Source organism: Garra rufa, chromosome 16, assembly GCF_049309525.1.
Source record: "Garra rufa chromosome 16, GarRuf1.0, whole genome shotgun sequence".
Lineage (NCBI taxonomy): Eukaryota > Metazoa > Chordata > Actinopteri > Cypriniformes > Cyprinidae > Garra > Garra rufa.
The window spans coordinates 18,112,123-18,137,785 of record NC_133376.1 but is presented as its reverse complement, the minus strand read 5'-3'; the positions used below and the strand labels follow the sequence as shown (position 1 = coordinate 18,137,785).

Below are 25,663 nucleotides of genomic sequence, written 5' to 3'. Positions count from 1 at the left end.
TTTGAAAATGACGCAAGGGATGACCGCGACCAATCAGCGCTCCGAACGGAGATTGACATGTAAATGACTTCGCCTTTTAAGGGCAAGTCTCCGCCCTCGTCAAGTCCACGCTTGTCCCCCCCGAGAGCGCTGGAGCCGCGGAACCCGAGAGAAGGTGCGCTCCGCTGGGACAGAGGAGGCATAAAGAGACGGGGAGGGAGGGAATGAGATTTCTTGCTACCCAATCCCTCTTTTCCCCAGGGACAGCAAGCCTTCCCTGGTCCATCCCTCCCTCTTGTTTGGTAATCATTTCATTTTACTCCTTTTTGAAGCAGTCGCCCGTTTTATCCCACTTTTCATTTCACAATCCCGTGCGCGTCTGTTCGCCTTCTTCTTCAGAGCAAGTTCGCGTTCTCCCCTCTTTCTCCCCGCGACGAGAAGGTCTGCTTGATCCCGGCTGATCGTTTCCTTTGAGATGCTCCACAGCTCTTGCCTTCTCTCCACCCTCTTTTAACTAGAGACCGGTTAATCTTGAGTGAACTGAACTTGGGTTTGGAATCTAAAAGAAAGAGGAACACCCAAAGGGATACGGGAGCGCGTCTTTGGATAAGGACCTCTTTCCCCTTGTTGCACTTTGGGGAAGATTTTTTCCCTTTCAGTTGGTTTTTGTTAATCCAGGTGGTGCAGGAGGATTATTCCACTCGAGCTGGTGTAGAGAGACATCCCCCAGAAGGCTATTTTCATGTTCTCCATCCAGGACGGTCTCCCACGGGGAGCCTTGACCATGAAAGAAGAGCCCCTTACGAGTGGCATGACGCCGGTGCGCTCTTGGATGCAGAGCGCGGGGATACTGGATGCCAACACAGCTGCGCAAAGGTAAACATCACCAACAAGCTCCAAGTTGTTCATATTCCAAGTAGTTCCGTGCGTGTAACCGAGCGTCCGATGCGCGTTATAGGGGAAGCGCTTGGCCACAGTTAGAAGTATTTCGAAATCAGTTGTTTTGAATGTAGAAGTGCTCGTATAGGGACGTCGCGCGTAACACGCTTGTTCTGAGTCAGTTTGTCAGCTGTTATTTAGTTGTAGAAACTGATGGCGCATCGTTTCGCGCCGTAGAAAAAGCTGATCGTGCCGCTCCTGAAAGGCGTACTCTGGTTACGCTGCCTGTCACACATGAGAAAGCATTGTTCTACCTGATTTCTCCGTGGGTGAAAAAGAGCTAGAGATCTTTCAGATTATCTTGCGTAGGAATGTCCCGCACATGCTATTTTATTTACCCTGAAAATATTGCTATTTAAAAATCGCACTCGTCTAACGATCTTTTACGTGCATCGCAGGGACACAGAGATAGTGAGAATCAATGATGAGCAAGAGTTTATAATTTTATGTTTTGAAATAAAATATGCAATACATTGAGCGCCTTTGAAATTTCATACAGGTGATTCGAAATAATCGTAACCCATTTATTCTGATTTATCTCGTTTATGTGATGTTAAAGAATGCTCAAAGTGCAAAATCTGGGGTTTGAGAGGTTATTGCGCTGTCATAGACAAAACTATCGGGCCTGTTTTCGAAAACGAAAAAACTTATGTTTCACTAGTGTAATGCATACAAAATTAACCATTTGCGCTTGAAACAAAGTTTTTGGACAGACAGTTCCTCCGCATTTACTCTCCCCTGAGTTCCTAGAATGATGTTGAAACACTGAGGAAATGTATGCTGTTCTGTCTCACCCATCAAAGAGAGACCTGGGATTTTGAGAAATACGTGTAGGTTACACTTAAGTTGACTTGCAGAAGTTTTACGCAGAGGGACAAAAATTAGTTTGAGCATTTAAACAGCTCAAAAATATGATTATATAGGCAGTGATGTCATGTTATAATTGTTATAAAAATACAGAAGCAGAGAAAATGGGAGAGGGGAGAACAGGGAGCATCACACTAATTCTCTAAATTGAATTGCATGTTAATGGAATAATAAGTAAGAAACTATTATTTTGTATTTTAAGAAAATACACTTGTGTTTTAAGGCAAAATTTTTCAAATTTGTCACTTTAGAAACGTGACAAAAGAGCAGACGAGAACTTGAGGAATATTGGATTTGCTAATTTAGTGTATTTGATTATTTTTTTAGCTCAGTTAAAAACTTATTTATTAGACTACATCAATTTAATTTGCTGCATCAAGTATGGCCAAACGTGTGGTCTAAAATAAATTAATAAATAATTACGATTTTATGTTTACATGTAGCCTATATATTTATACTAAAGTGAGCAAAACGCACTTAATGAGACGGGTTATTTTCTGCCAGTGTGGGGAAAAAGGATGCATCCTGAAATCAAAACGTCTTCAGGACATAAGCTTGCAAGGCGGTTTTTTAATGTACAAATAATTCTACACTTCATTAAAACATGCACAGAGAGAGATCTGCTGCGTTTACATGTTTTCGTGATTCCCTTAAATACGCTCGGAGATAAATCCCCGCGGTATATTAATATTGCATATTGTGTAGGCTGGATAAAAGAGATGTTTCAAACTTGCAGCGGAGGTCAAATGCCATGTGCAAGTGGCCGAAATCACCTGCTCATCCGCAGCCATCTCTAACATGGAAAAGTAGATCACCAGCATTTGCAGATGTTTTACTGTGAAATTAATTAGAGACAAAAAATGCAAGTCTTTGGACATCTAATTACCCTACATGAGATAAAAACTCACATTCTGAATTATTGATTTGGTGGAGAAAAAAAGTCGCGTTGCGTATAAGTCGCACTGCATAGTGCATCGGCCTACGCAAAAAAGTCCCTAGCATATAAGCAATGTGACAGGAAAAACGTATTTATTTAATTATTATTTTAAAAAATCGCTCATAGTATAACGCGCGTTTTATAACCATTTCTCAAGCAGAAAGTTATAAATGCAGTGCAATAAAGAGCAGTGTTTTTTCATCATAGCAGCGCTGCAGAAAAACTCATTTGTAAAACAGGTTCCCTCATAATAAATAATTTGCTCTAGCCAATTATCAGCCTCATACGCAATACTAAATTCTCCCGCGCTCTTTACAAACGCAAAGCGAGTGTCACGATGCCATCTTAAAACTAAGAGTAAAAGATTTAAAAAGGCGACTTGATTAAAAAAAAGCTTTATTTAATTTTTATTTTGGCTAACAAATAGTTATTAAAACGTTCATTAGTTAGTATTTGACGTTTCTGTAGTTAGGCTACATACGAATGATTTAGGCTAGTTAGCTGTCAAGCAAAACACATGCACATCTGCTACTTATCTATATGCTCTCTCTCACTCGTTTTAATTCATCATAGTGCATTTTCAACACATTTTAGATTAAAATAAATCTTAAATATTCACTGATTACAGGATATAGGCTTTATGGGTAGGAGTGCAGTCAATAAGAAAGTAAGAGACAGCAAAGTGAGTGAATCTGGACGAAAGAAGCGAAAAGTGAAAGCTTAATTTGATTTGAAACTTTTGTGATCCTGTAAATAATACCATATGTTGGCTCTGGTGGTGATGAGTATGTGTCTAGGGGTGAGCCTGGTGGAAAGTGCAACCTTTTTTAGAATTATTCCTATCAGAGTAGACAAGGAAAATCATTATGCGTTGAATTTTAGCTTTGCAGAAATTAGGATTCGTGCATGAATCCATACATTATTTTAATATCTAATTTGAGATTACACTTGTTTGCATTCCTCCACAAAATGGATTGATGTTGTCGGAGTTGGCTGAACAGGTTTGTGATGCTCAGGCAGCTCGGGGGTACGTTTGTGGGGTCCATCTCCCCCCGAGCATTTCTCTCTCTCTCTCTCTGTCTTTCGTTCTCTCCGGGCCTAGGGGTGAGTGAGAGGGCCGCACAGCTGGGGAACAGATTTCGATTGACCCTTTCACCGATTCCGTACCCCTACACTGTAAAACCTGGCAAAGTGAATTATGTCGCCTGTGTTTTGTCCACTGGGGGGGTGGGTGGAGAAAAAGGGGGGTCAGACTAATGAAGTCCAGACCCTTAGGCTTTAGTTTAAAAAAAAAAAAAAAATCTCTCCAAACCGTCCTAAAATCCATTGCGTGCAATGGAGCGACATTCTATTTTAGAACATTGCAAATCCAACCAAATATGCAACGTTGACATTGGACGCTACAGGAATTGCACTCGGCCGTTCAAAAAAGCACAAGTTTCAAACATTCCCCCATTCGTAAATACACTAAAACACTCACCGTATCACAAACCACACCAGATTTATAGGTTCTCGCTCTGTTCTGTCTCAGTTGACGCCTCTATGCTGGAATGTAACACAGAGAAACAAGTGTTTTAGAAACAGCTGCCCCATAACATGCTCGCGATTAGCGGCCGGCTGCAAGGCCACCTCGGTAATGACCCCATTAGAAACATACAGGTGACCAGCTAATGATTTCAGCTGTAGGCCACTAACGATTTTAGAAATGACTGTACGTTTTTTTAGGCTAGAGCGTGAGCGAGAGAAAGGAACGACTGCTGTAATTTGTAGTGTGTGTGTGCTGGTCTGGCAGGTGCATTCGGGGCTAAACCTACAGCAAACATGCACAAGTGCAATACTAATAAAACACACACAGACGCCACAGTGCAGGGGCAGCACTTCACACACACACACACACACACACACACACACACACACACACACACACACACACACACACACACACAGAGCTCAGCTGAGGAGAGACATGTGACCAGTGCATTGATCCAGGCGTCCAGAGGAGATCAGTTACCATAAGCCCATGACTAATTTTCACTCTCTTATGATGGAGAGAAAAACAAATATATTGCATTTTTGTGAGATGCGATAATCAAACTGTGATTAAGAATGCAGCAAAGTAAATACCTGTTTTCTCTGTGACAGGCAGCTCTATTCTTTGTCACATGTTCAATTAGAGTGTCCTAATCGCATGAAACATTTGCCTGTAATTTAGCCGTCCAGCTCCAGGAAATAACTTCTCACTGTGCAATGGTTTACTTGTCTCAGTGCAATTACGAACAAATTAGAAATTAGCTGGAAGCGTTTAGCACTGGCTGGTTATACGCTTTTACGATTAAAGAAGAAGTGTGTTATGTTTCCGACGTGTTGCAGTGTCTGACAATGCCGTTAGCTGTTTGAACTTGTTCTTGTGTGTGTATTAATCTTCATCGCAATCATTGTGTGAACAGATGTCCTTTGCATCCAACTAGTATGAAACTTGCATCAGGTGATTAGAGATCATGATATATTTTTATTATCAGCAGCTTGATAAAACCTACAGTCAAACCAAAAATTATTCAGACAAATTATTTTTTTACTAGTGGGTGCAGGACTATAGTTCATTTATGTAAGTGAGGATAGCAAATTTGTGACCAAACACTTTGACCTGAATATGTTTCGTCATCAAAGTAATCTGACATTATCAAGATGACTTTGTTCTGACACAGTGAGTTCTATTAACATTTTCCAAACTGTAGCGAATAAATTGTGATAATGTGAGAAATGTTGAAGCTGTCTGAATAAATTTCGGTTTGACTGTTTATCACATGATACACATGTAGATGCATTAAAGAAAGTCTGGGTTCAAGAGCGTGTGTGCATTATGTGATGTGTCCTCGTTTTGTCACAGCTGTGGAGCGTTCGCCACTGACATCCACATAGCCAACGACAGCGAGCGATAAACAAACGGGGCTGAATTTGATTAGATGTCTAATCTGTGAGTGAGCGGCGAGTCTATTGACTCAGATCCTCTCGCGCTGAGAGTCTCAATCAGTGAGCAATGATGGCACATCAACCCCTTTGACTACACGGGCCATTCAGCAGAGCACCTAGTTTTTGGAGTAATACGTCAAAGAGATGTTGAGCTAAATCTTGAAGGCAGAAGAAATGTTCTGTGTGTGGTAAAGAGAGTGTCTTTACTGTGGCTCATTGATTTTGTTCTGTGTGTTTGTCTGGGACATGTTTAACTGGCGTTATTTAAACTGCATGTTTTCATTTAGATTGAGATTATTTCGAAAGAACAATAATAAAATGTCCAATTTACTAAATTGGTGCATAATGACATTTAAAAGCAATTTTTGTACGTTTGATTTTTTTTTTTTTTGTTTGTTGAGAAAGCGAAAGAGAGCGAGCCAAGCATGTTGTACAAAAGTACATATAACAAATCATGTGATTGGTATATGTGACCCTTGACAACACAATCAGTCATACGTAGCACGGGTATATTTGTAGCAATAGCTAAATTCACATTGTATGGGTCAAAATTATCGATTTTTCTTTTATGTCAAAAATCATTAGGATATTATGTAGAGATCATGTTCCATGAAGATATTTAGTAAATTTCCTACCGTAAATATCAAAACTTAATTTTTTAATAGTAATATGCATTGCTAAGAACTTCATTTGGACAACTTTAAAGGCAATTTTCTAAATTTTTAAATATTTTTAAATAGTTGCATCTTAGCCAAATATTATCATATACTGTCAAACTATACATCAATGGAAAGCTTATTTATTTTGAATCTCAATTTAAAAAAAAATGACCCTTATGACTGGTTCTGTGTTCCAGGGTCACTATAGAAAAAAGTAAAACATATGTCGTAAACAATACTGTTTGTATTGCTTTTTACTTTTACTTTTAGATACATTTTCATTTTAGTTTTAAATGAAGGTACATTTTTTTATACATTTTATTATTATAGAAATACTTATGAGAAATACTTTAACATCATTGTACTTTTTAGAAATGGACACTAATGCATGATTTCCATTACAGCAAAAATAAGCAATTTTTTTTAATTGAGTGTAAATTTACGTACAAACCACTTTAGGTTATAACTTTTGACCCTTACCCGTAATTCTATACGTTGTCTTCGTATTTTAATTCAATTTATTGTGTTTTTTATTTCTATAGCATTGCATATGCATATTTTTAGGAAAATACATATTTTGGGGTTTATATATATTAATAAACAAAAAAAAAACGTAACATTGATTTATTTTTTTCTTTAATTCATGCATCAGAGGTTAAGCGTTAACTTTTAAAATAATTCAATCAAAGGTTAGCTTTAAAAATAAATCAATGTTTCTTTTTACTAATATGTAAATATAACTTTCAAGAAAGAAGAACTCAAGAGTAAAACTGTGTCAGAACATATTCTAGTTTAGAAAATAAAATATGACAAGAACGCAAAAGTTAAACTGTTTCAGAAAAAAAATCATCTTGATAATGTCAGATAACGTTAATAGAAAGGTATGTAACAAAACATGGTCAGGTCAAAGTGTCTGAATAATCTTTGGTCTAAAATTTTAATCAATTTTACTGGTAGTCCACTGTATGAAGAATTTTGGAGTATAATATGTCAGAGTTTACTTTATTTTGCTGTCCTTGCTTACATAAATGAACTATAGTGTCCTGCACCCACTAGTAAAAAACTATCAAATATATATATATATAGTAGAAAGTAAAAAGATACATTGGTTGGCTTATTTATTTAGTTTTTTAATGTTTAATAATTCATGCATCAGAGGTTAAGGGAATTTTATATATATATATATATATATATAAGTAAAAAAAAATTGATTTATTTTTTCTTTAATAATTCATGCATCAGAGGTAAAGGGAACACAGTCAGGAACAGAAAGGCATGTAAAGACACTGTCTACTTTCGGATATCTGTAAAAGTGTTAGTGTGTGTGTGTGTGTGTGTGTGTGTGTGTGTGTGTGTGTGTGTGAATAAAGCGGCGAGCAGGCGGTGGCAGTGATGCAGGCAGCTGGTGATGTATGTGCCAGCTTATCGCTGGGAGACGTGACAGACAGGCCGTTTGTGTTTGTGTGGCAATAGAAATCATGGAGAAATGACAGGCCTTTCTTTATGCAAAGATCCTCCCCGACACGTTCGCTTTGACTTACGGCCACCCGTTACTGTGCAGCGGTGACAAATGCCTCTATTACTCTCTGCACTCCGTCATTCCAGGAAGGTTTTCCTATGATTCCACGTCGTAACATCCAATTAGCGATAAAGAAACAAAGATGCCGACTATCCATAAACGCAATCAGCACATCTGGTGCACCGCTTTTACCTCAGATAACAACCATGTAAAATACACATTTTTATACTTTAGGGGGATCTAACTGCCCATTTTGACAATTTACAACGCACAAGGCTTGTGTCGAACAATTAAATCACCGCACACTTGAGTCGAGAGAGAACGAGAGCTACACAGATGACAGGCCAAAAAACAGACCCGGTTTGACCACAAGTGGGATTTGGGTTTCAAAACAACCTCCTCTTCTCTCTCTCTTCCTCTTCTCGTTGTGTTTCTGCTCTCCACTAATCCCAATATGCTGCCCGTGCTCCTACAGCGCTTTAGTCCTCAACTCATTAAATCTTATTACACAGCTAATAAGCGCTAACCAAACATACCGCTGCCATGCTGACTGCCCGCCGCACGGCACACACACACACACACACACACACACACTCGTAAGCATGAGCAAATGTATGCCACAGTAATTGTATCTTTCTGCATAAATTACTCCCCACGTAAACATAGAGTATGTGCATATCTTAGTATCCACCGTCTTCGAAATACTCCGACCCTGATGAGCACAGGAAGGCACGCTCTCTTCTCCTCTTCTCTCATTTGGTCATTTATTAGACTAAAGGTCAAGTTAAATATGATTCCCTTATGTTGCTTAATTTCGACAATGATCTCCCATTGCAGATCTCTGATGAAGGCCAGTTGCTTTATCGACTAAATCTCAGCTGATACCATTCAGCCTTGTAACCTTTCTCGTCTTCGACGAGACCTTTCTGAGGGAAACTGTCGGGACGGATGCAACAAATGAGAACAAGAAATTCGTAAAAAAGTGGAAATGAGGAGAGAGAGAGAACGAGATTTACATTTACTTGTTGGATCAGCACGTTGGCTCTCAGCCAGGGCAGAGATGATTTTTCCGCGTCACATTTGTATAAACAGAGCGCTGCTGTACGGCTCATTAGTTCGATAGTGAGAGAGAGAGACGAGCTGTAGTTAAAGACTTCCCTCTGTCACAGTCCATCACAGGCGTGATTAATGTCACCGAGATGTGGGGCTCGGTCCGTGATGCCACCCATATGCCACACACACGCGCTACCTGTGTCATATATCTTTGTTTCGCAGACAGTTTAACAGACAGCTCATGGAAAAGTGGTTAGGATGCTGGGTAATACAAAACTACTGTTTTTGAAAGAAATTAGTGCTTTTATTTAGCAAGGGTGCATTTAAGTGATCACAAGTGACAGTGAAAACATTTGTGACCCTGGACCACAAAATGTCTAAAAAGTCTTAAATAGCACAGGTGTATTTGTAACAATTTCCAAAAATACATTGTATGGGACAAAATGACAGATTTTTCTTTTATACCAAAAATCATTAGGATATTAAGTGAAGATCATGTTCCATGAAGATGTTTTGTAAATTTTCTACCATAAATATATCAAAACGTATTTTTTGATTAGTAATATGCATGGCTAAGAACTTCATTTGAACAACTTTAAAGGCAATTTTCTCAATATTTAGATTTTTTTGCACCCTCAGATTCCAGATTTTTAGTTGCCTCTCAGCCAAAAATACATCAATGTAAAGCTTATTTCAGCTGATGTATAAATCTAAATTTCGAAAATAAAAAATGGACTCTTATGACTGGTTTTGTGGTCCATGGTAACATTTATAATGTTAGAAAAGGTTTCTATTTCAAATAAATGTTGTTATTTTTAACTTTCTGTTCATTAGAGAATACTGAAGTAAATATATATCATGGTTTCCACAAATATATTGAGCAGCACAACTGTTTTCAACATTGATAATAATGAGAAATGTTTTTTGAACACCAAATCAGCATTTTAAAATGATTTTTGAAGGATAATGTAACTGAAGACTAGAGTAACGGTGTTGAAAATTCAGCTTTGTGTCACAGGAATTAATTATAATACTTCTTAATTTTTACTGTGTTTTATATAAAATAAATGCAGCCTAGACATTAGAGAATACTTTTTAAGAAAAAAAAATCTTATTTACCGACTTCAAACTTTTGTATGCTAGTGTACATCAAAAATATTATTAAAAAACAGACCCTGTTCATTTTCTTTACTCTCATTGATTCAATTTTGGGGTCTGCTGAGAGTCTCATGATTAAATTGTAAAAATAATAATAGTAATTCAGTTTTTAAATAATCAATCTTATCCTTTATAATTCATTCAATATGGTCTCCTGACCTTATAACAATAAATGGATAGAAAAATTTTGTAGAAAAATATAAAACAAATTTAAATTGACAGTTTGCAAGAGTAAACCGCTAAGTGTTGATACCAGTTAGAAAATCCTAGTACTGTATATGAAAATTAATTATATTTGTGACCCTGGACCACAAAACCAGTCTTAAGTAGCACAGGTTTATTTGTAGCAATAGCCAAAATTACATTGTATAGGTCAAAATGATAATTTTTTTATTAACGCCAAAAATCATTAGGATATTAAGTAAAGATCATGTTCCATGAAGATATTTTGTAAATTTCCTACCGTAAATATTTGAAAACTCAATTTTTGATTAGTAATATGCATTGCTAAGATCTGAATTTGCAATTTAAAGGCGATTTTCTCAATATTTTGATTTTTTTTTTTTGCGCCCTCAGATTCCAGATTTTCAAATAGATGTATCTCAGCCAACCAAAAACCAACGGAAAGCTTTATTTAGCTTGTATAAATCTCATTTTCAAATAATTTACCCTTATGATTGGTTTTGTAGTCAAGGGTTACATTTTATAGCTGGGATTCGTTAAAGCTCAAAGTAATATTATCGGAAATGTTATCAAATTTTGTTTATCTGCTTAAAAGTCATGCAATATAAACCTAATACTTCAGTGATGATCAATAACTTTATTGACATCTGAAACATTTTTTTCTTTTTGCTGACGTAACCTAGGCCATGTGACGGGAACAATTAGTTGTAACTAATGTGGTAATGATCCAAACAAATCCTGACAGCTGATATGAATTTTTGAAAGACTAACTATTCTGTTTATTCTGAAATATGTCGTGTTATGGGAGATAAATGTGCCATAAATTACATGTTTTCTGTGAAATCTAGAGGTTAAATATTTTCGCTCATTATGATCGATCATTATTTTTCACTGTGAGATGATTGGTTTATTAAGATGTACATGTGAAGGCATCACTCACTCTTTTTTCCTCACACACTAACTCCTCACTATCTCAGCGGATCCTGCTGTTTCCTGTGTATTGGCAGTTCTTCTCCTCTGCATGTTCATTAGCAGATGATTTCAGAGTTTGAGTCTCTGTGCTTAGTATCTATTTCCCTCAAGTGTTCAGGCCCTTGAGCTGTGAGGATTTTAGCCTGGGGTTACTTTTTTCATTTAACATAATTAGACTTTGCTGTATCGCATTAAGCCTGCAGTGTGCAAAGGGCCGCAGACCGAGCCACCGACTGCCGCTGCGTAGAAAGACGGCGCTCTCGTGTTCAGAAATGTCATCATTACAAACCCTTCAGCTCCTGCTATGAGTGGTTTATTGTTAAAGCAGTTCTGTGAGACCGTATTTATTGATTCAAATAAAAGTGGAGGGTGTTTTCACGTCCAGAATTGTGTCAGAACCAGGGCTGTTTCTGGCTTGCATGCTTTTTTTTCCCCCCTTTTATTTCTCTCCGCTCTGTGACGAGAACATGTCAAACAGTGTGTTTAACGGTAGACCGTGGTGCTGTAGCCGTCCGTTAGCGACTGATTTACACAGCTCCGCTGTCTATGTGTGTGTGTTTGTCACCTCAATAGCAGCTTTTTCAATACAGAGCGAGTGAGAGCCGTCCAATCGTGCCGCTGCCTCTGACTCAGAACTGCTGGAGTGGATATGGCAGCAATCAACATAATTAAAATAATAACACTAACAAGCTTTCCGAGTCGATCGTTTCCTGCGAGTAAAGATCCGTGCCTTTGCGAGAGCATGCGGGAACGCTGTCTCTCTCCCTCACCCCATCAGAAACATGATGCCTGGCTTTGTAACCGAGCTGATGGGGTAATGGAGAGGAGCTCATGATGCAATACGTGTGTGTTTAAGTGTGATTCTGTTTTTTTTTTCTCTTGCTCCCCCACAAATGTGTCATTTTGTAATTCTGCCTTCCTATGTGAAGGTGATAATTTGTGTTTACATGTGCTTGTGCATTTCATGCAGTGCAGACACAGAATTTGGGCCCAGACTGTGGATGTATCCTGTGTGACATGCTATATTTAATATGAAGTTATTATATATTTAAAATTTGCTAAAAAAATCATATAAAATAATATATAAAGTAATATTGCAAAATGTTATTACAATATAATTTTTTTTATTTTTATTTTAATATATGTTAAAATATAATTTATTCCTGTGATGCAAAGCTGAATTTTCATCAGCTGTTACTCCAGTCTTAACTGTCACATGATCCTTCAGAAATCATTCTAATATGCTGATTTATGATTAGAGTTATCAATGTTGGGAACAGTTGTGCTGCCAGATTTTTTTGAAACCTGTGATTATTTTTTTCAGGATTCTTTGATGAATAACAAGTTCAGAAGAACAGCATTTATTCAAAATATAAATCTTTTCTAAGAATGTAAACCTATGCTATCACTTTTGATGACTTTAACACATCCATGGTGAATGAAAGTGTTAATTAAAAAAAAAAAAAAGACAGAATAAAAATGTACTGATCACAAACTTTTGAACAGTAGTGTGTTTTGTTAGAAAACCTTTCTATTTTAAATAAATGCTGTTCTTTTTAACCTTTTATTGATCAAAGAATCCTGGAAAAAGGGTCACAGGTGCCAAAAAAATTAAGCAGCACAACTATTTTCAACATTGATAATAAATCAGCATATTAGAATGATTTTTAAAGGATCATGTGACACTAAAGACTGGAGTAATGATGCTGAAAATTTAGCTTTTTATCATAGGAATACATTATATTTTAAAATGTATTTACATAGAAAACAGTTATTTTAAATTGAAATAATATTTCACTATATATATATATATATATATATATATATATATATATATATATATATATATATATATATGTTAATGGACATGTAATTTCATATATTTTGACATAATAAACATATAATTATCTAATATATAGTATAATTTTAATCTTTACTGTCATATTTTGTTTGCTTTTTTGTCGTATTGCTTTTAGAGGGCATCTGTCAGACTTAGCACCGCCCTGACCAGTCAGACTGCTAAAGATCTTCACTGCGAATCAATTACTACAGATGAAGAAGATCATATTTCCCATTTACGTTGAAGTCATCCGCTTTAAAAGTGCTCCTCCCTGAACCCCCTCCCACAGCCTCTTCTGTGAAAGCAGTTTTTTTTTGCCTTCAGTGTAGTAAGCTCAACTTCACGAATGAGATTTCACCAGGCTCGGATACAAATGAAGCATTAAGCCCTGGTAATAGTACTGGGGAGGGGTCAGGCTTTATTAATGTCCTATCAGGGGAATATCTCAACGAGCGGAGACAGAGAGCAGGCCGCTTTCCAAAACACTGGCTCCCCACCCCGAGCTCAGCAGATGAACAAATATTTATGTATGAGCATATTTTGGAGATTCAAATGCATCGCGGCCCACCTCATCAGGGTAACGAGTAAATAATGAACAGACTTAACAATGACAGCTGCAAATTATGTATGTTAACGTTACACACTTTTTCATTTAATGATTTAGGGAGTTATAAATATTACGGGCCACTTGTTTTGACTTGAAGGTGATGTCATTTGTTTTATTAATTATGTGAAAAAAATTCTCATGTCCCAGATTAACATGCGGAAACGTACATGCAGTACACTAGTGGAAGTTTAGGGTTGATAAATAATTTTTTTGATGTGATTCTGAAAGAAGTCTGTTGGTCTTAAGGCTGCATTTATTTGATCAAAAATACAGTAAAAAGGGGAAATATTATTATAATTTAAAATAACTGTTTCTATGTTAATATATTTTAAGATGTAATTTATTCCATTGATGCAAAACTGAATTTTCAGCAGCTGTTACTCCAGTCTTCAGTGCTTAAGAAAGATTTCTGATTATTATTAATGTTAAATACAGTTGTGCTGCTTAAGTGAAGTTCAAAAGAACAGCGTTTATGTGAAATATAAATCTTAATGTATACAAGTAACTTAAAAAATAAAATATAATAAATGAAAAAAAAAAAGAAAAAAAATATTCAGATTTTTAAGAGCCATTTATAGCTTGATTTTATTTCAACAACATCAAGATATGGCAACATTGACCAATAGCCTGCGATTGGGCGGACTATCTGTTTGGCAACCAATGGCGGATATGTTCAAGAAACCTATTTGAAAAGGTAATTTGAGTAATTTTTGGTGATGCTTGCACAAAATCAAATTTAAAAACAGTATTATTTATTTATAATTAAATATACACTACCAGTCCAGTAAGATTTTTAATGTTTTTTTTTTTAAAGAAGTCTCTTCTGCTCACCAAGCCTGCATTTATTTGATACAAAGTACAGCAAAAACAGTAAAAATGTTTAATATTTTTACTGTTTAAAATACTGGTTTTCTATTTGAATACATTTTTAAAATGTAATTTATCTATTCACATGATCCTTCAGAAATCATTCAAATATGATGATTTGCTAATATGCTCATTTATTCTTCTTCTTAATATTTTTTTTATCAATATTTAAAACAGTTGAGGAATTTTTTTTTCAGGATTTTTTGTTGAATAGAAATATCCAAAGATCAGCATTTATCTGAAATAAAAAGCTTTTGTAACATTATACACTATACCATTCAAAAGCTTGAAATTTTTAGAAAGAAATGGTAGAAATTAATACTTTTATTTACCAAGGATGCTTTAAATTGACCAAAAGTGATGATAAAGACCATTATAATGTTACAAAAGATTTCTATTTCAGACAAATGCTGTTCTTCTGAACTTTCTATTCATCAAAAAATCCTGAAAAAAATTCTCCTCAGCTGTTTTCAACATAATAATAATAATAATAATAAATGTTTTTGAGCAGCAAATCAGAATATTAGAATGATTTCTGAAGAAGTAATGATGCTAAAAAAATCAGCTTTAAAATCACAGGAATAAATTACATTTTAAAATATATTCAAATCGAAAACAGTTATTTAAAATAGTAAAAATATTCCAAAATTGTACTGTGTTTGCTGTACTTTGGATCAAATAAATGCAGGCTTGGTGAGCAGAAGAGACATCTTTAAAAAACATTAAAAAAATGACTGGTAGTGATTGTAATATGGTAAAATAATTCTTGACATCGGTTTCTGCTCGAGGAAAAGGATGCATGAATTACCACCCTATTAAAAATAGACCACCTGCATTTGAATCTTCCTTCCTTTACTTCAGTCCTTCATCTCTCTCTGAGGCCCCTGCGTCCACTGATCCAGGTATGGAAAGATGATCAGCGTTTGCGTCAGTGGACCAGGGCTGAAGGTTTGATTGATAGGTAGACGTGTAGGGTTGGCGTGGAGGTGCGGGCCTCCTCCTCTCGAGCTGCGCGAAGCTCCTCGGTCTCTGTCAGTCCATCGTTTGCCACGCGTTCTAATCGATGCTCAAGTGCGAGAGTCAGGACGGAGGCTTCTATCGGCTGAACCCTGGGGAGGCCCGAGCGGGTTTGACTGACAGGTCAGGGAAAGAGGAACGCAGCAGTTGCCAAGGCGAGCCGTACCCAGTAGCGATTGGCAGCCGCAAAGGCAGACGGTGCCTTCTGGGGTCCCCCGCTCCGCGCCAGATTCCAATTGTTGAGGTGGCAGAGCAGAGAGGGGCAGACAATAGAGTTCATGGCACACACAGGGCATGAGAAAACAAGCCAAATATCTCTCTTCTAACACCTCTCAGTTATTTCCTGTTTGTAACAGCTCTAATTTCCTGTTTGTGTTTGCGTATTTTACGTATTGTATTGCAACTATTGTTGTGATTCACACGCAGGACTTATAAAGTTAGACACTGCGGTGACTTTTCAGTGTTACGTATTTATACGCAATGTGATGTTATTTGTGAAAGTTCATGTGAAACTGACATTTCATCTTTCTGCAAGCTCATATTTTGAATGATTGTTTTGGTTACAGTACATTAATCTTTCTCTCTGTCTCTCTCTCTCTCTCTCTCTCTCTCTCTCTCTCTCGTAGTGGTGTGGGTTTGGCAAGAGCCCATTATGAGAAACAGCCTCCCTCGAACCTGCGCAAGTCAAACTTCTTCCACTTTGTGCTGGCCCTGTATGACCGGCAGGGACAGCCCGTCGAGATCGAGAGAACCTCCTACGTGGACTTTGTGGAAAAAGACAAAGTAAGCACTCTGTCACTAATAGACGCCGCCACACAACGCAACAGGATTTGTGATATGCTGGGGTGTTGCATATTGAACTATTTAGTACCAAAAGGCATATTTAGTACCAAAAAATAAAAAAAATCTCACACAAAATCTCACACATTTATTATTTTATTTTATATATTAAAATATATATATTTGTATTATATTTATATTTATTTTATATTTTAATCAATTTACTTAATTTAGATTTTTAGATGTGTGTCTGGAGTTTTGTAGTTTACTACATTAAATAAATAAAGTATTAATATATATAAAGTTAATTAATAAATTTTGATCATGCACACTGATTATAATTTTTTTTTTTTATTTCAGCAATGTACCTAATTATTATTATAATTTTTTTTGGTAGGTTAAAAAAGTTAAGTTAAATAAATTAAAAATACTTATTGATCATACACACATTCATTATTTGAAAAACTATTGAAAAGCTACTCTAAATATTACCAAAATTTTAAAATAAAATTCTAAATGCCTTTGCAACAGTTTAAGTTCACAGTGTTATTTATTTATTTATTTCAGCAGTGTACCTGACTGTATTTTTTTGTAGGTTAAAAAATGTTAAGTAAAAAATAAAGTTAATAATACTTATTGATTGTACACACATTCATTATTTCAAAAACTAAACCCCCTCTAACCCTTTATTTTTATTTTATTTTATTTTATTTATTTTCCACAATATACATGATTGTAGTTTTTAGTAGGTTAAAAAACTGAAGTAAAAAAAAATAAAATAAAGATTAATAAAAACCCCAAACCATCTGCAACAGTTTTTAATGTTTACATAGTGTTTTTTATTTATTTATTTATTTCTGCAATATACCTGATTGTAGTTTTTTTTTGTAGGTTAAAAAAGTGAAGTAAAAAAACTGATTATTAAAAAAAATCCCAAACCCACTGCAACAGTTTTTAATGTTTACAGTTTTTTTTTTTCATTTCATCAATATAAAAAATAAATAAATATGGTGGCCTACACCTTGGTAGATATTCTATATTTTATCTATTTTATATAAAATTATATCTTTTTATTTTCTATATGCAGTTGCATTGTGTATATGTGAGATCTGAATTCAGGGCTTCAAACTCACATTGTCACACAGTATTGTGGTTCTCAGTAGTGGCGGTACCAAATAATACATCTAGGGGGCAACGATGAGACCACTTTTTTGTCATAAGAATTGCATTAACAATATTATATGTAATGTACTTTTTTTTTAATTATTAAATTTATTATACAATATCCAGCTTTTCTAATAAGCCATTGTTGTTTGGCTAATTTCTGCCAAACATCTCTTTGCTTATCCTTTGAGTGTGATTCTCAGGATCAGCATCATGGGAATAAATCCCCACTCTTTCCCAAAGCATTACTCTAAATAAATCACCTTTTCATGGTACGGCTATCTCCATTCTGTAGTGTAGTTGTGTGTTTGGACCTGCTAGCCCTGCGGTGTGTGTCGGAGGGTAGTCCTGCTCACCCCGCGGTGTGTGTGTCGGGGGGTTGTTCTCAGTAAAAGGTTACAGAGAACAGCTCCGCCCACGGTCATACGGGACGGGGTCCAGCTGGCACGGTCAGCGCTCTGTCCTCGCTGTCCGCTCACCTCCGCCATAACCCCCGCCCAGCACCCCCCCACACACACTCCTCCACTCCACCCTGGGTCGCTGCCAAGACGCTACCACTAAACTTGGCAGTGAGGAGATAGAGAGAGACTGACGACATGTGTGGGTGTGTCGTGTTCCTGCGTCTCATTGGATTGATGTCACATCAGGGGAAAATAACTCACCTGAAGCCTGGATGTGATGCTTAAATGTAAACCTCACACTTAGTCCAAAGAGTGAAATCCAAATGGGATTACATTTGGATGCACTGCAGTTCTTTTGCTGTGATTATTAGAAAGTGGATGAGCTGAGATTTTATGTGAGCCTTCAGACAAACTTTCAAATGCTTAGAAATTCTAATTTTAACTGGTTTCATAAAAGCACTCATTTGGTAACTATATAGAAATTTACAATACTGTTCAATAGTTAGGGATCTGTTTTATATATATTTTTTGAGAAATTAATTTTAAACAGTTTCAAAGTGATTGTAAAGACATTTATAATGTCAATTGAAAGATTTCTGTTTCAAATAAATACTGTTATTTTGAACTTTCTGTTTATCAAAGAATCCTAATTTTTTTTACATAGTTTCCACAAAAATATTGATAATGCTGAAAATGTTATGTGTGTACTGTGTTTATTTACTATGTATATAAATGCACACACATACTGTACATGTATATATTAAGGAAAAATGTTAGATTTATATAAAATATTATAATATAAACTATATACACGTGTTTACATACAATACATACAGATATATATATATATATATATATATATATATATATATATATATATATTTTTTTTTTTTTTAAATATATACATGTAGTCCTATGTGTGTATTTATATATACATAATAAATATACACAGTACACACATAGTATGCAAGCACAAAATTTTATTTCGATTCGATTAATTGGGACATCGTTTATTTATATATTTATATATTTTAATTATATATTTATATATATTATATATTTTAATATATAATGTATGTGTGTTTATTTATATATACATAATAAATATACACCATACACACATATATTATGTAAACAAAAACTTTTATTTTGGATGTGATTAATTGTTTGACAGCACTATTTTTTAAAAATAAATATTATATATTTAAATATTAAATATTTTAAGCTACCTCAAGTTGTAATAATATTTCACAATATTACGTAGGGCTCTGTGAAACCCGTTTTTTTTTTTTTCCTAATTCCATTTTTTTCTGTTTTCCTATTTTTAGATTCATTTTTTTCCAGTTTAAACTCTCTAGACTCTAGTTTTAATAATTAAATTAAGTACCAATCAAAAAGCATGTCTAATAATTAAAATCATGCAATTGAACAGCAATTTAATGTTTTGTATAAATATTATTGTACATAATTTAATAATAATTATCTATATAAATAAAAATATATACATGTCAATACATGTAAATATTATATATATATATATATATATATATATATATATATATGTGTATTTATATATACATAATAGAAATACACAGTACACACACACATATTATGTAAAATAAAAACTTTTGTTTTAAATATTTTAAGCCATTTTAAATTAGGGCCCTATAAAAATTTGTTTTATTTTATTTTTTTTGTCCATTTTTTTTTTCTATTTTTATTTTTCAGGATTCTGTTTTTTCCCGTTTTAATTTCTCTATACTGCTTTATTAATCAAAAAAGCATGAGTAATTAATTACAATCATAAAACTTACACAATTGAATAGCAATTTAATGTTTTGTATAAATATTATTGTACAATAATGTTTTCAAAATAATTGTATAAGTAGTAGTAATACTATCAGTACTGTAAGTAATATATTTTTGTCACAATTTCTTCAAGTTAAACTGAACTTTTATTAGTGAAATAGTATAAGCTTCTGTTTGTATATGATACCTCTATAGTTTTTCTCAAAATAAATGTTAAAATACTCATGAAGTGACTCTCAGAGCAGTTCTAGAGATTGTTTATGTGTTCATGTACTCATATATTGAGACGGCAAAGGCTGAAAACACCGCAAGCGCCATGCGCTTCAGTATTTAGTAAACAAAACTGCATGTCTGCGCCATTCAGTCGTTTTGCAGACACTAGTCCATATAACGTTTTGATTTAAGTGTACTGACCTACTTTTGATTTATTCATCCAAAATTCGGCAGATTAAGTGATATTCCACATTATACAGTAAATGAAATTTTTCTTTCTGAAAGTTAACCTGATGAGATTACCCTTCTTGATGGTCAGGGTTTCAATAAACAACTCCTAAAATGTCCTACTTGTTTGTGTTTTGTTTAGGAATACAATGGCGAGAAGACCAACAATGGCATCCACTACAGGTTACAGCTTCTCTACAGCAACGGTGAGAGCCATACTCCTCCTGCAAACCCTTTCCATATCCCATCAATAACAAAGACATATTGCGAGGCAGAGCGGGGCCAACTGTAAACGATATGTAACCACAATCATGCAACATGTCTCATCACATCTGGGAGAGTATTTGAGAGCTCCATCTGTTTATCCTGAGAGGAGTTCATGCTGTTGAACACATTTGCCACCCTTTCACAGTTTACGCTCATGTCTAATGTCATTCCACGCTACTCACCCACACAGACACGCTAAACAAGGCCTCATCTGAGCTCTTAGTTCTTAGTAAAGTATACACACAGGCTGGCTACATTAAGAGCAGGTACGATGTTACGCTTGTCAATATTAGTGATTCCAATTGTTTATAAATGGTTAAATACAGTATGTACACACACACACTAGATAGTTAGAAATGCCTAAGTCTCAGTACAAGACTGTTCTCTTCTCCTGCTCTAATGATAACAGCTAGTGGAGAGTGATTTGTCTGTAGATGTGGATTCTCTGTCATCCAGCAGACAGCAGGGCAGGAGAAAAGCGAGCTCTCACACTTTAAGGCGGGAAAATCATAAATAATAGAAAAACTCCAAGGCTGAGGCGAGTTTGTTTTTGCTAAGAAGCGTTAGCGGAATAGCTCAGTCAGCATGACAAGCATAACAGAATGCGAATAAACGTACTGTAGGGAAAAGAATAATAAAACAAATTAATTTCCGAGACTTTCCATAAGAAATGAGTCCCTTTATGTAGACTTTTCAAAACAATAGCGCTTTGCGTTTGGGACTGACTTTCTGTTCTGTTTGCTCAAAGAGCCTTTTAATTTGAACACACACTTGATTCTACAAGTATTTGTTTTGAAGTATGGCACATTGGGTTTTTTATTATGCAGCTGAGCTGGATTTTATTATACGCAAAGCGTGAGAGAACATTTTGTTTATTTGTCTAATACGTATTTATTTTACTTTAAACCTCCAGGTATCAGGACAGAACAGGATTTGTATGTTCGATTAATAGACTCCATGACTAAACAGGTGAGTACGGTTTGAGTTTATTGATTTTTTTCATTGGATATCAAAAGTGTGTAAAGTGTAATATCACCACATAACAAATGTGTAACTATAATTAATAAAATTTTATACACCTACAATAAAATATCTACACTATAAGTATATACAGCATTATAAATCTCAACTGCTTGATTGTTATATTGTCAAAAATATAAACTATACAAATGCCTGGCAAAGTATTAATATTTGTATATATTTATTTTATCACAAAATAAAAAAAATTAAATGAACAAATGTTTATTTTTTAATTTTTTAATAAAAAAAAGTCAGAAATGTAAACTATATTATTGCCTAGCGATGTATTAATATTTATATATATTTATTTTGTCACCGAATATACAAATGTTTTTTTTTTTATTTCTGACATTTTTAAATTTTTAAATTTCATAAATTTTTTAACATTTTATTTAATTTTATTTTTACATATTTTGTCACAAAAGTAACTATTTATTTATTTATTTTTAAATATTTTTTTATTTTAATTAACCAATTGTTAACAAATTAATTAACAAATTAATAATAACGTTTTATCCACCTACTAAAGTATTTTATACAGCATTACAAATCTAAACTGCTTGATTGTTATATTGTCCAAAATGTGAACTATATAATTGCCTAGCAATGTATTAATATTTGTATATATTTATTTTGTCACAAAATAAAAAATATAATGAACAAATTTAAATTTTTTCATTTTTAACAAAAATAAAACATTTAAACTATATTATTGCCTGACGATGTATTGATATTTGTATATATTTATTTTGTCACAAAATAAAAAATATAATGAACAAATTTAAATTTTTTCATTTTTAACAAAAATAAAACATTTAAACTATATTATTGCCTGACGATGTATTGATATTTGTATATATTTATTTTTTCCACCAAATTTACAAATTATAAAAAAAAAATATATATATATATATATATATATATATAATATATTTTTTTACAATTTTTAATTGACATTTTTTACAAATTAACTAACAAATTAATAATTAATAAAGTTTTATGCACCTAAAGTGTTTTTATACTATAAGTATATACAGCATTACAAATCTAAACTGCTTGAATGTTATATTCTCAGAAATGTGAACTATTTTATTGTCCAGCGATGTATTAATATTTGTATATATTCCTTTTGTCACAAAATAAAACATTTAATAAACATATTTAAATTTAATTTTAACAAAAGTCAAAAATGTAAACTATATTATTGCCTAGTGATGTATTAATATTTATAAATATTTATTTTGTCACAATTATTTTTTTTTTATTTCTTAAATTTTAAAATTTTTCAACAAATGAATTAAGTAATTAATAAATAATAAAGTTTGTCAAAAATGTAAACTATATTATTGCCTAGCAGTGTATTAACATTTGTACAAATTTATTTTTGTCACAAAATGTAACTATATTGCCTTGCTCTTTATATAAAGTTTGAGTAGTGTGTACAACTTTATCTGCATATATACAGTATACTCACATAAAACGATATAGCAGTATAACAATTCTGAATGGCTTGATTGCTTGTATCATCTCAAAATGTAAACTATATTATCATCAAGCTCTAAGTTGTGATGTTAAGAAATTATAACACTATAGAGATCCCATTAGAGATGCCTTTCATACACTAAACTCAGTCCTGCACCTGCGTTCTTCGTTCCGTCATGAAACGGACCAGATTTCAACCCCCCCCGGTCTTCGTATGGCCTATCCTTTCCTCAGCCCAGCAGGTCCCACTGTCACAGTGTGTCAGCCTGTCTCAGATCAATATGGCAACCAGTTCCTCGACAAAGCATCAACCCCGGAGACCAATCAATAGGCCTTAATGTAGCTGCAGAGCCGACACGCTGGAGACAATAATCCTCCCGACGACAAAAAAGGGCTGTAGCTGTGCGCGCCCGTAAAATCCTTCCCCCCCTGCCCGCGCACCAGGCTTTACATATGTGCATCAACAGCGAAGCTGCGAATATCGATTGAGAACAACCCGTCTTTCTTCTAATTGAGAAGACGAGGGAGAAGGATCTTGGTGGAGTTCTGCCGCCTCCAATTTGAACGCTTCCCCAAAATGAATTTAGCCAAATAGTTTTGTACTGCTAATCGAAATATTTCTTGTAAGGTGAGATGACTTAATTAAGGTACCAGGAAAGAGCGTGTTTGGAGTTCATGGAAGAGTTGTAACACTATTCCATATCGCTGGAGTCAGACGTGCTTGAAGAACCGGGGTGGGGCCACTACTTTGGCGCCAGCGATGTGAATCAAGAACGATGATATATAAATATCGACCCGATCCACCTCCCGACCCCCTCCGATCCCAAATCCCCTCCCCCTTCGACAAAAATGGAGGATGGTGATGAAGAGGAAGAGACTTTCATAGGCAGCGTAGAGAAAGATCAATAATGTAGAAGTGGTCGTTATACTAAAAGTATTGTTCCCCAGGGCGTTGGGTCAACCCGTCTGGCCGACTGACCAGAGTCGAGTACGATGGAGGATAGTTTGAGGTGCGTTCGTTATGTGTGTGTGTGTTTATGATGGATTCATCTTTACTGCTGATGCCGATAAGGTCTGGAAAGAAGGGGGGCGAGTCCTTTAACTTCCTTGATATGCACCGATCATCCGTCATTCAGGCCAGGCGTGACAGCCCGATGACGGATGCCTGGGAGGAGGCCTCTCTTTCGGGGCCTGGCTGGCCATCTGGCTGCTCGGGGTGGATGCTGATGGGGAGAACGGGAAGATTGTTACTCCACATGAGCCCCAGCAGAGTCTGGATCCCCCTCGGTTCGCCGCATACGTCCAGCCGCCGTTGACCAGATTTAGCTTTTAGCATATGTTAAAGTTGTCAGCATGCTTCGAACCAAAAACATGACTAATGACCAGGTGTCAGCATCCTGAACATCTTGAGCAATCACTGGATTCAGGATGAGCTAAAGGAGGAGTTCGGCCAAGTCTCAAAACTAGAGGACTGAATAGCAAGGACTGAATAAATTGATCGAATGTGACAGTGAAGACATTTATAATATCACAAATGATTTCCCTTTCAAATAAATGTTCATTTGATGAATTTCCTGCCCATCAAAGTATCTTTAAAACACGTTTTAACAAAACAAATCAGAATATTAGAATGATTTCTGAAGGATCATGTGACACTGAAGACTGGAGTAATGATGTTGAAAATTTAGCTTTGCATCACATAAATAAATTACATTTTCAAATATGTTAAAATAGTAAACAGTTGTTTTAAATTGTAATAATATTTCACAATATTAATGTTTTTACTGTTTTTTTTTTTTTTTTTTTTTTTTTTTTTAAATCAAATAACTGCAGTCTTGGTGAAACTTTTTTCAGACTTTTGAACGGTAGTTTATTTTGAGGTAAACGCATTAAAGTTGTCACATTGTATTTTCAATAGCTTTTTTGTAGCTAAATACTTTATTATATGTGACTAAAGAGATTATTGACTAAAGAAATATTCACTGGATTAAAAAAGTGTGACAACTAACCCTAGTCTGTTCTACTAAGTCAAAAAACAATTTGCATTCTCTTAAATAAACCAGTTATTTTTTATATACACTACCAATTTTTTTTAACAGAAGTCTCTTCTGCCCACCAAGCCAAGTATAGCAAAACAGTAAATGTTGAAAATGTTTACTATTTAAACTGTTTTCTATTGGAATATATTTTAAAATATGTTTTGCTGTTCAAGAAACATTTATTATTATTATTAATATTTAAAACAGTTGAGTACATTTTTTTTTCAGGATTCTTTGATGAATAGAAAGAACCAAAGATCAGCATTTATCTGAAATAAAAAGCTTTTGTAACATTATACACTATACTATTAAAAAGATTATAATTATGTATATTTGTTTCTTTTTGGGAAAGAAATGATAGAAATTATTACTTTTATTTAGCAAGGATGCTTTAAATTGATCAAAAGTGATGATAAAGACATTTATAATGTTACAAAAGAACTTTCTATTCATCAAAGAAACCTGAAAAAAGCAGTTTTCAACATAATAATAATAATAAAAAATGTTTTTTGAGCAGCCAATCAGCATATTAGAATGACATTGTGACACTGAAGACTGAAGTAATGATGCTAAAAATCATCTTAGTAAAAATAGTTCAAAATTGTACTGTTTTTGCAGTACTTTGTATCAAGTAAATGCAGGCTCGGAAAAAAAAAAAAAAAAAACATAAATCGTACTGTTCAAAAACTTTTG

General features: G+C 34.5%; 1 protein-coding gene across 1 annotated transcript in view; it reads left to right on the top strand.

Moving 5' to 3' along the window:
- Nucleotides 1-211: 211 nt before the first annotated feature.
- Nucleotides 212-25,663, top strand: part of LOC141288088 (transcription factor COE3) — a 113,393-nt gene continuing 87,941 nt past the window's right edge. Inside the window, exons 1-4 of the mRNA XM_073820202.1 lie at nucleotides 212-855; nucleotides 16,194-16,350; nucleotides 20,305-20,368; nucleotides 21,343-21,398. Coding sequence (XP_073676303.1) covers nucleotides 722-855; nucleotides 16,194-16,350; nucleotides 20,305-20,368; nucleotides 21,343-21,398 — 411 coding nt within the window. The 5' untranslated portion in view covers nucleotides 212-721. The remainder of the gene's footprint in view (nucleotides 856-16,193; nucleotides 16,351-20,304; nucleotides 20,369-21,342; nucleotides 21,399-25,663) is intronic.